At 46.2% G+C, this 13,891-nt stretch overlaps 2 protein-coding genes across 2 annotated transcripts; both read right to left on the reverse strand.

Annotated features, from left to right (window-relative positions):
* Positions 1 to 39: 39 nt before the first annotated feature.
* On the reverse strand, positions 40 to 2,466 carry LOC101766415. Its single transcript, XM_004954712.3, has 3 exons — positions 2,388 to 2,466; positions 900 to 2,284; positions 40 to 421 (listed from the first exon to the last, which is right to left on the reverse strand). Exons 2-3 carry the CDS (start codon positions 2,276 to 2,278, stop codon positions 400 to 402), a joined length of 1,401 nt encoding a protein of 466 aa, XP_004954769.1. The 5' UTR covers positions 2,279 to 2,284; positions 2,388 to 2,466; the 3' UTR covers positions 40 to 399.
* Positions 2,467 to 11,385: 8,919 nt separating this feature from the next.
* On the reverse strand, positions 11,386 to 13,705 carry LOC101780565 (60S ribosomal protein L37-1). Its single transcript, XM_004952111.4, has 4 exons — positions 13,594 to 13,705; positions 13,364 to 13,499; positions 11,790 to 11,891; positions 11,386 to 11,689 (listed from the first exon to the last, which is right to left on the reverse strand). Exons 1-4 carry the CDS (start codon positions 13,594 to 13,596, stop codon positions 11,646 to 11,648), a joined length of 285 nt encoding a protein of 94 aa, XP_004952168.1. The 5' UTR covers positions 13,597 to 13,705; the 3' UTR covers positions 11,386 to 11,645.
* Positions 13,706 to 13,891: the final 186 nt, after the last annotated feature.

A 13,891-nucleotide genomic window follows, 5' to 3' on the forward strand; every position in this document is an offset into this window, starting at 1 on the left:
CATCCAGGAAGTGATAAAACGATCGCAAATCGTGCGTGGTAAATTAAACACAAGCAAACTTAGAGATTAAACTTCACATACAGACTTGGTATAACACGTGCAAGTTCAAGAACCAAGTGGCACATCCACACAATGACAAATTAAAGATTGTACTTAAAACAGCAGGACACACGACGAACTTCCTTTTTGACGAACCTACAGAACACACGATACAACTAACTTATCCGTTCATACAGCATGAAAGTACAGACCATAAGATAGATGCTTCCTGGGCCACAACATGAAATAGCTCCTTCAGTTTTGTTGACGACAGATCAGGACAGAAGCCTTTCTTCAGTTTTGACCATTTAGAAGAAAGCACGACAAGTAGGATGAAGTACTATTGGCAGCCGTGACTCATTATTCCATATCCTTCCTCTTCCTGCAATAAAGAAATATTAAATAAAAATGAACTAGATGGAAGATGTTCAAATTAAACTTGCTTCTGTACTGCGACCAAGAGAAGGATTAGCAATGCACAGCCGAAGTAAGTTGTTTACTTAGGAAAGAATTGCAAACAAACAGACAACATTGAAGGTTAAATGGTAGTATACTTGACTTCCAATTAACTGCTAGTAATTTCCAACAGCATATAAAAGAAGGCATATATATATTGGCAGGCAGCTCTTATGTTCCAATCATAAGCTTCAAGGCTCAAATGTTTAGTAGGCTGCAGGCTACGCTAGTATTCTGCAGGTTGGAGAAAGAGGCTACACTACAACATATGAAATGCCAAAAATGCAAGATTGAAGCCATGGACAACAAACTTGCATAATTTATGCAGCAATATTCAAATATGGAACCGGCAGAATCAAAATCTATTGAGTTATTTATAAAAGGGCAGCAGCAATATTACATACCTTGATAAATAGCAGAACCTGGGGAACTCACAAGGGCGGAAGGGCAAGGGAGTGGGATACGCGGACGTTGAGCTGATGAAGTCAATGTCGTCGTCGGGTTGAAGGATCTCATTCCCATCCATATACAGATAAAATGACTTCACGGTCTTTGTGCTCATGTCTATGGAGAGTACCGACATCTTCTCGAAGGCTTTTCCAAACTCAAGGAAAAGGAAGTGCACTACATGTGGCCTGTCAATGTCGACTTGAGGGTGAATGGGGATGCCGCGTCGGTAGCGGTCAGGGAGGTCATCAGAGGTGACAGTGTAGTCCTCCTTCCACGCCATGCTGCCGCCTATCACGAGGGTGTGGCAGGTGATGGTGAAGCCAGTGCCGGGTTGGAGCGCTCCATAGGCAAGGTCATCATGGCGGGCGACATGGACGAACTTGAGCAAACGGCCGTGGTCGATGACGGACACGCCACCGATGGTGCCGGATGTGGCTTTGCGGGCTCTGGTAAGAGGGGACTTGTCCTCAGGGAACCAGAGGAAGGAGACGGTAAGGGCGGGCACTTTATTGGACACGTCGCAGAAGAGTATGCCTCGGTTGTAGTCGATCCAGCACAGCCATTTTTGGAAGGGGATGACGGCGGTGGTCTGCCAGCGGGAGAGTTCCAAGAGATCATCAGCAGAGGGCTTGTGAGGGGACAGGATTTGCACACGATTGGAGTCCCATTTGCCGCCAAGCTGATCGCCAGTGAAGGAGGAGCGCAGCAAGCAGATGTCAGCGAAGGCCTTAGTGCGGCCGCGGTCAATGGCGGGTACGTAAAGAGTGAGCTGTGCCACCACGAACTCCTCTTTGTCTCCGCACCATAGGCCCAAGGATATCATATGCAGCAGGCTGGGAGTAGTAGTAGCATTTGAAGGTCGACGACGTAGGCGGTGATCGCCGCGGCAATAATCAAACTTGGGCTCGGTACAAGGGGGGAGCAATCTAAGAGAGGATGAGGAAGGGTTGTTCTCGTTGGGTCTGAAGATGAAGAAGTTCTGAACTAAAGCTCTAGAAGGCCTCGGGGTGATGATGGTGGTGTTGGTGGTGGTGATTCTGGTGACGACGACGAGCAGGGCAAGATGGCGGTGGGTCGCCAGCATGCTTAACGGCTCCGTCTTGAGGGGATCCGGAAAGCCCGGCAGCTGCGCGTACAGGCGGGAGATGCGCGGGGGCTCCTCGACGGAGAAGGCGATGCGGAAGTCGGCGCCCCAAGAGGTGGTTCCGGACGCCCTGATGGGCGCCTTGGAGTCGTCGGGGAAGGACTCATCGTCGTCCCTGCGGAAGACGTAGCGCTCCAGAAGCATCCACTTGGGGAACCCCCCGGCCGCGGCGGCGGCGGCGGCGGACATGGCGACCTTGAGACAGCAGCAGATCGGGAAATTAAATTAGATGATCGGCGGACATGGCGACCTCTGTGAGGATAGATCGGGGGATTTGTAAGGTGATGAGGTGCCTTACCGATGAGAACGCCGGAGACCCGCGGCCAGCAAGGAGAGGGCGAGGCGGAGGCGGTGAGAGGTGTGCGGAGGCGGCGAGAGGTGTTCCGGTACGAGGCTTCCATGTATCGGTCGGTTACCGACCTACTGAAAGAAATAGAATGGGCCTGCGCCAGGCCTAATTCATTTCCTCGCGGCCCAAATTGTTGACCCATACACAACATGTCGCATGCCGTGCCGCTGTTGATGGGCTGCTTGTTTGTATACGAGGCTGTATGCAGTTTGGGCCATTGGGCTTTGAGATGGGCCATTGGGCTCTGTACAAAGCAGCACATTCTGAACCGTGAAAAGGGGGAAAAAAAGAGCAAGTAATACCAAATAGCTAGTATTAAATTTAGCACGTGGCTGTTTAGATGGAATGCTAATCTTTAACACCTTAGAGTAAAAATGGAGCGCAAGTCAGAGCTGCTGTTTGACGCCAAGGAAGGGAACGGTTGCGCAAGAAACAACATTATCAGTCCCCAAAAATATAGCCTGAATCCAAATGCATTCGTAGCTATTCATCGTATCAGCCTGACAATGTTTCACTAGAGGAAGAAACCAAGTACCAGCAGCAAAGAAACTACCACCTCTCATTTCCAGATACTCTCCTTCCAAATTCAGTCATGACTTCATCTTGCGCAGCCACTTGAGCGAGTTCTCTAGCTCAGCATACGCCGTGACCTCTGTGAAACTCTTGGTCTCAACGGCATAATCAAACACTTCATGATGGGCTACTTGTTTGTATACAAGGTTGTATGCAGTTTGGTCCATTGGGTTTTGAGATGGGAAAACTGATAATCTATCTAGAGTTAAATGCACCGTGTGCCCTTTAACTTGTTTGACTGTGCCAAATCGGTCCATCAACTGTGAAAACGTATTTTTGGGTCCCTAATTTTGGTCCAAATAGCCACGGTGTGGCATTTTTGTCGACGGGCGGCGCCAACGTGTGGTCCACGACGTTCAAACGCGTTGGAGGGCACCTGGTCGGTAAGATAAGTGCAATTTGGCCATTGGAATTATCTGCCCATTGCATAACCCATCCTCTGCTTCCTCGAGTCCGTCGTCAACTAGAAGACGGGCAGTCGCTGCAGGGAATCGGTGTAGAGGAAGGTTCAAGCACCTCCGTCCGAATTCTCCCTTCCTCTCCTCTACTCTCTTTCGCAACCCGGATTCTCCCATCCTCTTATTGTCCCCTCCTCCTCTACACGGGAAGAAGGAGCTTGGGATCCCCCGTTAACCGCTGGCGGGCGGTGAATCCGGGCGATGGTACCCCTGGTGCAGCGCGAAGGCGAACCTACGCCAGTGTAGGTTAGTGAATCATAGCCAAAATCTATGGGATTTCGTTGTGATTTTGAGCGGATGCCTTCAATTTTGCTTTGTCTAGGGTTTGATTTCAGGTAGTTTCCCCCATTGTGTTCATAATGTAGGTGATGATAGTGATGAGTTCACAATTGAGTTGCATCATAGAGGTTTCTTTGTTGGTCAAGGGTTGAATCGAGCATATGTTGATTCAAAAGTTTCTTGGTTTGATCACTGTGAGGTAGATAGTTGGTCTCTATTGTGGATTCAAGATTTTCTTGAGCAACTTGGTTATCTGAAGAGTACATGTTTGAAGATTTATTGGTTGCTGCTGGGAAAGATCTTTCTGATGGTCTTAGAATAGTCTGTTCTGATGGTGACTCAGTGGTCATAATGTCTTTGGTGAAGAAGGTCAAGAATTTTGTGCTTTATGTTGACCATAACAATAATATTGCAGGACTAGATTGGGATGACATTGTAGCAAATCCAGTAGTTAGCCTGCCAAAAGTGTTGAGCCCAAAAAGGTTGAAGTTAATGAGAGGAATCGAAATAAATATGAAGAGGAAAAAAACAAGACTAACCATGACAGATTGAGTCCACTTGTTGCTTCACTGTATCATCTGAAATAAGTGTCTCAAATGCTTCCACGACCTGAATAGAAATTTTATAAGATATGTGATGTCCAAATCATGTGTGCCAAAGCAAACTACAGAGCAAAAATGACATCAAGTTTTAACATCAATCTCAACAAATTCTCAATCTCATCCAGGTGATAACGTACCTTTGCAATCTATTCAAGATTAAAAAAGAAAGATCAAATGCTCAAGTGAACATTAACGTGATATCCAGTTTATACCTGCCCCTTTGATGCACTTACACCATCATCAAATAAATTGGCAGGTGTTAACATCATGCAACTTGCTAATTTCTGTGGTAGCAATGGCCAATCATGCTCCATTCACCACATGATCAATCTCTCCATCAAGACCGATATAGTTCAAATATGCTATGACATCAACAACCTGTATGCCAGTGCTGAGATTAGATTTTCCTGAAGATAAAGCCTAAAATATTCACTCAAAGGCAAGTCTTCCTCAGAAATAGGGTCTAAAAGAAGAAAGAAGTTCAACAAAAACTCAACAGAAAAGGAGAAAAAAATGAACGGTGGAAAAGACAAGCAATTATATACCTCTTTGGTGTCTTCCTGTGTTGCATCGTGCAGTGCAAATATTTTTTTCTATCTAAATGCAGCATTATCATCAAAGTTTATGTTTGCATCAGCAGGAAGTTTGTTGGCAGCTGTCTCCATAAGAGGTACCGGCGAGATCTTCCATACTGGTCCCTCGCTTGTTGCAAGCAATTATGAGCTGAAATAGATAATAAGCAATGGGACAAAACGTATCATCTCATTTCAGAAAGGAGACTGACAATATGCATAAGTTACTTTTCCAGTCACCAAAATGTACCGGCTTATTTAAAGAGCACAAGGCATGCTCACTGATGGAAATATAAAATGAACGACATCATAAAGTGTTATCTGTGATCACATTACCGGACCAGCGGTTTTCCTATCAAGGGTGATGGCAAAGTACATCTCATTAGGAAGTGACAGTTTCTCACACAAGTAGACCTGGCCAAAAGAATGGAAAAGCATTCAAACAAATATAGACAGATCGAGAAATATATCAAATTTTAACGTGGAGTACCACATGCTGTATGTGGAGGGTAGAAAAAGTTTGGAGGGTAGAAAAAAAAACTTATTTTTTTGCCGAGTGCTAATAGAAAACACTCGGCAAACGCACCTATTGGCCGAGTGCCAAATAAAAACACTCGGCAAAGACACACTCGACAAAGTGGTAACGGTCGGCACACTGATCGACGGCCGTCGCACGTGGCGGTCACGTGGCGGTCTTGTGCTGAGTGTCATGTTGTTGTTTGCCAAGTATATTCTTTTCTGCACTCGGCAAATAAGTTTTTTTGTCATAGTGCAATTATTTTGCCGAGTGTTTCTCTGAAGGCACTTGACAAATATTGTCGAGTGTCTGATGTAATGCACTCGGCGAACCACCGTACATTCGACGTATCTAAATGTTTCCGGTAGTGAGTGCGGGCCGTTCTATCGGCCGTCGCAGTCAGTAATGAATTCTATCTGGATCATGCAAGAGCTCCTGCAGTAGTCCGGCGGCTACTAGCTAGTGTCACCCTCCTACGCTTTTGTCATGGCACAAAACAGAAGTTTCCTACCTCGTGACTCCATATGGAAAAGGCTACATTACCATATCAAATACACAGATTTTCTACGCATCGCAAATGTCATTGTTGTCGCAAATAATTTCTCTGGAATTGGAGGAGTACTTGGCCACGAACTCTGCGATGTTCTTGTCGGAGCTGCCGCCCTCCCTGCTCGCCGCCCTGGCCTTCTCCATCCACGCGGCGGCGTTGCGCCTGTACTCGCCGCTCCTCTCGCCGCCCATCACCTCCTCGACGCCCCTGGCCACCTCGCCCCTCCGCACGAGCCCGTCGGCCGCGGCCGGCCCCACCCGCACGCCGGCGCGCCACGCGGACTCCACGTACCAGGCGTTCACATCCCGACTTAGTTGGCAGCAGCAGCACTCTTCTTGGGGGTAGCCTCAGTCCCTGAATTGAAGTAAACAAGTTATCAATTTGTAGCCACTCCATCTTCACCAAGCGAACATGATATTTTCCATGCCCAAACTTGCAAGGATCAGTCAGGTACCTTCTCTGAAGTTGCTCTTGAAACGGCGAGGCACATGTCGCAGGTACCTCATCCTTCCTGTTCCAGTGGTCTTGCGCCTGATGGTCTTCACGCTCCAGTTATCTGAATTGATGCAACCACCATGTTAACATCCAGGATTGGAGACAAGATACCCAAACTATATAGGAAGTGCAATCAGACAGCTTAATCCAACAACCAAGTAAACAAATAGCAAGGTTAGCTTTAATGCTTGACAAGTGGATTGCAAACCTAGACCAATTAGATGAACACTTGAAGGAAAAAACATGTAAAGGCAAAAGTTACAACAGAAACAGATATTAGTTTTTTTTCCAGAAGAGAGATTGTAAATAGAATACAAAACAAAATGCTGAGGTATCATCAGAGACTTAAATACTTGGGAATCAAAGGAATTTAACTCCATCATATTGGTGCAGTTTAATTTCAAAGAAATAAAGCAAAACAGATACAGTTGCAGCACAATGAGAGCCAAATACTAAATGCTGAAAAAATTCAAAGAGTAACAGTGACAATCAAAATAAAGTAGTATGATGCTGCACAGGGCGTGAAATATTTTCTAAATGCATGACACCTCTGAAGTCTGCAAGTCACAAGGGAAAAAATTGACCAAAAACAAACTGCCAAAAATAATAAAAGAGGGATCATCAGAGACTTAAATACTTCCCCGCCCTCCCTCTGCTCCCTCCTTCCCTCCCTACCTCCCCGGCCTCCTCCTCCCCGCGAGCAAGGGAGGGAGGGAGCAGAGGGAGAGGAGGCGGGGAGGAAGGAAGCTGCAGGAGAAGGAGAGGAGCGCTAGGAGATAAGGAGAGAGAGGGAGGAGGGCCAGGCGCAAGTCGCTAGGAGATAAGGGTAGGCGCGGGTCGCTAGACAGGGGAGAGAGACATGAGTCGAAGAGGTGGATAAATCTCGGTTGGTGGCTCCAACCGGGACTAAAAGGACCTTTTTAGTCCCGGTTGGAGCTACCAACTAGGATTAATCATTTTATCTCGGTTGGTGGCTCCGATCGGGACTAAGGCTCACTTTGGTTGGGTTTTGAAAGTGCTTTGGCTTTCAAGAAAAGCTGAAAGCCAACCAGAGGGGTGGCAAACCCATAGCAGCTTTGGGCCATAGCTGCTTTTCATTAGTTCATTTCTAGCAACACTTAGGGAGGTGCTTCCTTGGGCTTTTGGCTTTCTCAAGTTGGAAGAAATTACCCACTATCACTCGTTATGTGCATACCGGTTCGTTTCTTTCCCCTCTTTCCTGATATTTTTCTCCAGACGTGAGCTCCTCTCTCCTCCCGCGGGCAACAGTGGCGCCGGCGGGGGTCGACGCAGCGGCGCCCTCCACGCCGATCGTGGGCAAGAGCTCCCTCCCTTCTCCGCGAGCTCCAGCGACCCTCCCTCCCTTCTCTGCAAGCACAAGATCCGCAGCAGGCGCCGGGGGCGTGGGTGCGGAATCCGAGTCCAGGGTAGGGGGAGGGTTGGTGGCGGCAGCGACGGCTTGGGGCGGAGGAGGGTCCGGGGGCGTGGGCATTGCAGGTGCCCGCCGTGGAGGAGGGTTCGACGAGGCTCCCTTCTCCGGGAGGAAGAGGAAGAAGCTAACGAGTGGGGTCCACTCATTAGTGAAAGAGGAAGAGAGTTGAGTGGGGTGGACTGTGAATGACATATGGGGTCCATTCGCAAGTGTTTCCAAAAAGACACTGCTGTTTCACCAAACGGCTTTCAGCTTTCTCATAGCCCACAATCTACAGCAGCTTTTCCACAGCCACAACTACTTTTTCAAAAGCCACAGGTCAACCAAATACACCATAAAAAGGATCCTTTTAGTCCCGGTTGGAGTCACCAACCTGAAGTAATTCATTTTATCCCAGCTGGTGGTTCCAACACGAACAAAAGTGGAACCACCAACCGGGATTAAAAGAGCTCCGACAGTCTACAAAATTTAGACCCGGGATTAAAAGCCATTTAATCCCGGATGCGAAGTCATCCGGGACATAAATTACTGGATGGATAATCTGTTCTAAATACCTTCGCGTACGTCTATGCTCATTTATTATTTATTTCCAAACGCAAGATCAGTAAGTCAGTATGCAGAGCATGGAAGAGAGCCTGCCCTCTTCGTTTCATCAATATATACTACTGTACAGGATATGTGAGTGTGCGTTCAGAAGTGTGCACAGCTGGCAAAGAAATCACGGCAGCGTAGTTTGAAGAACAGACTGGTTAGCTCTCAAATTGTAGCGCGCAGGTCGATCTGAAGGAGTAGTTCAGAAGAAGAAACAGCAAGAATTACAGATGAAAGCACAGTGCTTGAATGAAGCACCTCAAAGTTCAGTTCAGTGCGGTCCGTCAGACAGTGTGTGATGCATAGTAGCAGGCAGGACCATTATTCTCAGGGATGTATGCGTATTAATTAATCAGTACATGTTTGGGCCTCAAATTGAAATAGTCATCATGTATTACCTAGTTTTTGGTTTTAGATGATCAAGAGAGTACATGTCAAATTAACAATATAACAAGACACTCTCTCCACCTCCAGGTACGAGGGGGCAAGAGAAGAAATTGCTCAAGTTGAGAGACATCTTTTCTTCAATATATACTTCACTCTTTACCAAATGTTGTCATGTGATTTCACAACGTATACTTCACGCTTTACAAAGGTGACTTTTGCAGTTTCGCGAGTGATTAAATTCCGAACTAGATTTATCATAGCAAGAATAAAGCCTAGAATGCAAATCTCTAACATACTAGGCAACAATAAGCACAACTTCATATTCTCAGAAAATATGTTGAAATAACATATCAAACCATGGTGTACATACTTAGCGGGTACAGCCATGACGACAAGCGGTGCTGATGGAACGACGACGATGTTGCGGATGGAGCGCAGCAGACAACGACGAAGACGATGGCCCGCTGCAACGCCGAACTTGGACGGAAGACGAGCCATGGTGAAGACCTTGAGCAGTCGCGCGGAGCGCTTCCATAAAACCTTATTCGCCCTCTCCCGGTGCAGGATCACAAGAGCAAGAGGTTCCGGAGACCTGCTCTCCTGTTCATCGGTGCACGGCGGCGCTCGGGATGGAGTAGACTACGGTGATGGCGCAGCAGCGAGAAGAGGCAAACCGTAGCTTGATTAGATGATTTTCGGTAGAGGCCGATAGGTTGTATATATAGGAGAGCCCACGATCTCACATCGTGATCGTGATCTAAACCGATTAGGCTTCCGAGCCAAGTAACCAAAAAATAAAATGACAAAAGGAAACCCCACCGAGGTGTGACGAGTGATCGCGCATGTGGAGCTTTCCTTCTCTCCCCACACACATATCTTGGAGGAGTGGAGACAACCTCCATATTTATGTTGGTCATCCTACTCCTTCACTAGTAATGTGGGACTAAAAGTTTACACCACTTCCACCACTTACTCATGACTAGCCTTTGAGATTTATTTGGAATTTCTGAAATTGCAATAAGTCAAGCCCATTATTCCATTATTGCTGTGCTAACGAGTAACGATACGACTACATCTGGTAATGCAAATCAAACAACAACAGGATAATATATACACCGGACATTTGGAACAAAGATATATAATACACACGCAAGCCTGGAACATCTGGAAGACCAGAAACGACTTGGTTTTCAATGGGAACATTGCCTCGGCGCAAGCCTGCTGGAAAATATATATGTTCTTATCTAAAAGAACGGTATGTACATAACTTGCATTGTGGTCTTCCGGATGGACAAATCCACCTTACTTTCATTTGTGATACTTGTATTGTAGTTTTCAGGATGAGCACATCTATATCACTTATTCCGAATTAGTGTCACCTAAATAGCCATCGTCAACATCAAGCTCAAAACATAGCTTGTAACCTGCACTATCAATGTTGATCATCCGAGTTGCACTACCAATGGTGGGTGGTGACCATTGCTAATCTCGTCATGTAAAAAATATTTCTAAACTACCTATACTTATTAATCAAATTATTAGCTTGGTACATGAAAAATATAATTTTATCCCATTCTTAGAAAAAAATAATTGATGTATATATAAGTAAATAGGCAAAAGAAAATTCAAAATTAAAAGTACATGGGAAAGTTAAACCATGTATACAAACCATGATATTTAATTACATTTCAGAAGAGGCTCTGAAGTCGTCGAGCCACCCTCAGTGGAGGACGATGTGTTGGCACTCCTCATTTCATTAGAAGATCACTCGATGAAGACTCGCCCCTTGAGTACGGTACCCAGCTCAGAGTTGTACCCCCAAGAAGCAAAGTCACCCCATCAGAGTTAGAGTTGTACCCACCCCCTAAAATCGTTTGGGCTTGTTGCATTGTTAGGCTGTTTGCTTGTCGACAGGAAATCCAAGTCTAATGAGATCCCGCTCAATCTACAGATGTCTTCCAAGTGTGCCACCAGGACCTCCCCAAATTAGATCCATACCACCCCCGGTGGGAAGCCCTCACGGTCCTCGAGCACGGAGCACCCACACCAGGGATAGCGCTTCGTGCTCGCCAGATCAGGCGGGAGGAGCGCCAGCCCGGGCTCGAGGAGGGGCTGAGGAACGAGAGATAGACGGAAACGTGGAGGCAGAGCGCCGACAGCGGAGACAAATCTTTTGGCGATAGTGGTGGCGCTTGGATTCGATCGGATTCCCAACAGTTCATCTGCAAAAATCTGGCTGAACTATATACAGCAAGTTCCCAAATTGGAAGTGGTAAAGTTTGCATTCTTTTTGCATAGTGCCAAAATTATAGTGCCAAAGTTGTGAAAAAGGGAAGTCGGGAAAAAGGGGAACTAAACAGGCCATACTAAAGCTCCTTGCAAATGACAGGCGGCCAGCCATCGATAGACAGACTACAAAAGAGCACAACTGGTGGCAAAGACAGCTGAAATCAAGCAAACTTAAATTGCTCAGAAAACCATGCACTGCTACTAACCCCGGAGCAACGAATTCGGATGTTCGTCTGACTTTAATTTAAAGGTACGGCAAAACCAGTGCTAATTGCTCAGAAAACCATGCACTGCTACTAACCCCGGAGCAACGAATTCGGATGTTCGTCTGACTTTAATTTAAAAGTACGGCAAACCAGTGCTTTCATAGTATTACGGCTAAATAGAGTTCAGGCAGTACAATTCAACCAAAAAAGTTCCCAACTTCTAGCTTCCGAGGTTCTTCAATGGCAACATCCAGACTTAGTTGGCAGCAGCAGCACTCTTCTTGGGGGTAGCCTCAGTCCCTGAATTCAAGTAAACAAGTTATCAATTTGTAGCCAGTCAATCTTCATCAAAGAAAAAAGATATTTTCCATGCCCAAACTCGCAGGGATCAGTCAGGTACCTTCTCTGAAGTTGCTCTTGAAACGGCGAGGCACGTGTCGCAGGTACCTCATCCTTCCTGTTCCAGTGGTCTTGCGCCTGATGGCCTTCACGCTCCAGTTATCTGAATTGATGCAACCACCATGTTAACATCCAGGATTGGAGACAAGATACCCAAACTATATAGGAAGTGCAATCAGACAGCTTAATCCAACAACCAAGTAAACAAATAGCAAGGTTAGCTTTAATGCTTGACAAGTGGATTGCAAACCTAGACCAATTAGATGAACACTTGAAGGAAAAAACATGTAAAGGCAAAAGGTACAACAGAAACAGATATTAGTTTTTGTTCCAGAAGAGAGATTGCAAATAGAATACAAAACAAAATGCTGAGGTATCATCAGAGACTTAAATACTTGGGAATCAAAGGAATTTAACTCCATATTGGTGCAGTTTAATTTCAAAGAAATAAAGCAAAACAGATACAATTGCAGCACAATGAGGGCCAAATACTAAATGCTGAAAAAATTCAAAGAGTAACAGTGACAATCAAAATAAAGTAGTATGATGCTGCGCAGGGCGTGAAATATTTTCTTATTGCATGACACCTCTGAAGTCTGCAAGTCACAAGGGAAAAAATTGACCAAAAACAAACTGCCAAAAATAATAAAAGAGGGATCATCAGAGACTTAAATACTTGGGAATCATAGGAGTATTATTACTCCCATCATATTGTTGCAGTTTGTTACTCATCACTTGACCCTCTAGAGTTGAAGCAGGCCAGAAAGGTATTTAAACGAATTGCAAACTCATGTAACATATACATACGAATTGCAAACTCATGTAACAACTCACGTACTAATTGCAGGAACATTTCCAAAAGAGATAAATGGAGGAAGTAGCCAGAAACATTTGGGTTGAAAATATGAAACCAGTGAATAATCACGGTAAAGTAGTACACCACTTCTCAGAACATGAAATATCTTCTCATCAATGCAATTGCATCTCTGAAGTCTGACATGCGATTATATTTTCATGATTCATCATAGCGATTTGACTGGTAGGAAACAAAATCAAGGAGCAGACAGATATACATAAACAAATACAGTGAGGTATCTAACTGAGAGCAATGCCCAAACAAGGCACGAACAGAATATACATTTGGCAGACTGGGATCAGTTTGAAACACATCGTTGTCGGTCACGGATAATCAGAAACACGGACCAATGTTTTCTTCATCCTTTCCCGCACGAACAAATTCATCAAACTACTAAACAGAAAGCACATAACCAGGCAGGAAAACCAGTAATAGATGTGCATATAACCACGCATCCCTAATAAGTAAAAAACTAACAGCAAGCCATCAAACTTTCAGTTCATAGAAACATCCTCCACGCTCAACATTACACGGTAAAGTAGGTCATCTAACAAGATGTGTTGACGTCTAACACAGCAATCCGCAAGCTTATGAACACGGAACAGCATATACAATCAAGCCATGCCAACGCAACTTGCACGGGGAACACCGAACCTATACAGATCTACCAGCGAGGGAAATAGAGGAAGAGAGAGGGAAAGCGTGATGGCGGATCTTACACTTGCGGATGCGGGCGGCGGGGTACCCGCAGGAGGAGCAGGTGCTCTTCTGGAGGTGGAAGCTGCGGCGGCCGCACCGGATGCAGAGCGTGTGCGTCTTGTTCCGGCGCTTGCCGAAGCTGCCGGTACCCTTCCCCTGCGAGCCACAGCAACAACAACAACAGCCGCGAGACGAAGCAACACGTTAGCGACGGAAGGAGGCGGGGAAGGTGGAGGCGGCGCGCACGTACCATTCCTTCGTTGCTCCGCTAGGGTTCGAGGCGGAGGCGCGCGGGCTGGTTGGGGGGGCAGTGGCGGCGTGGGGAGGGGGGCGGAGAGGCGTAAAACCCTAGCGCTTTATAGCGGCCGCCGACGGACGCCGCGCTGTTGACTGGGCTGGGCTTTTGGTCGATATAAATGGGCCGCGGGGAAGTGTTTTCGGGCCTTCTTCCTCCTTCCTTCTGTTGGTTTAGATGGTAGTAGGTATATGATGGGCTTTCGGTAACCCGATAGGGAGGATACATGGGCCGGCCCAAGAACACAGGTAAT

The sequence above is a fragment of the Setaria italica genome, chromosome I (genome assembly GCF_000263155.2).
Source record: "Setaria italica strain Yugu1 chromosome I, Setaria_italica_v2.0, whole genome shotgun sequence".
NCBI lineage: Eukaryota > Viridiplantae > Streptophyta > Magnoliopsida > Poales > Poaceae > Setaria > Setaria italica.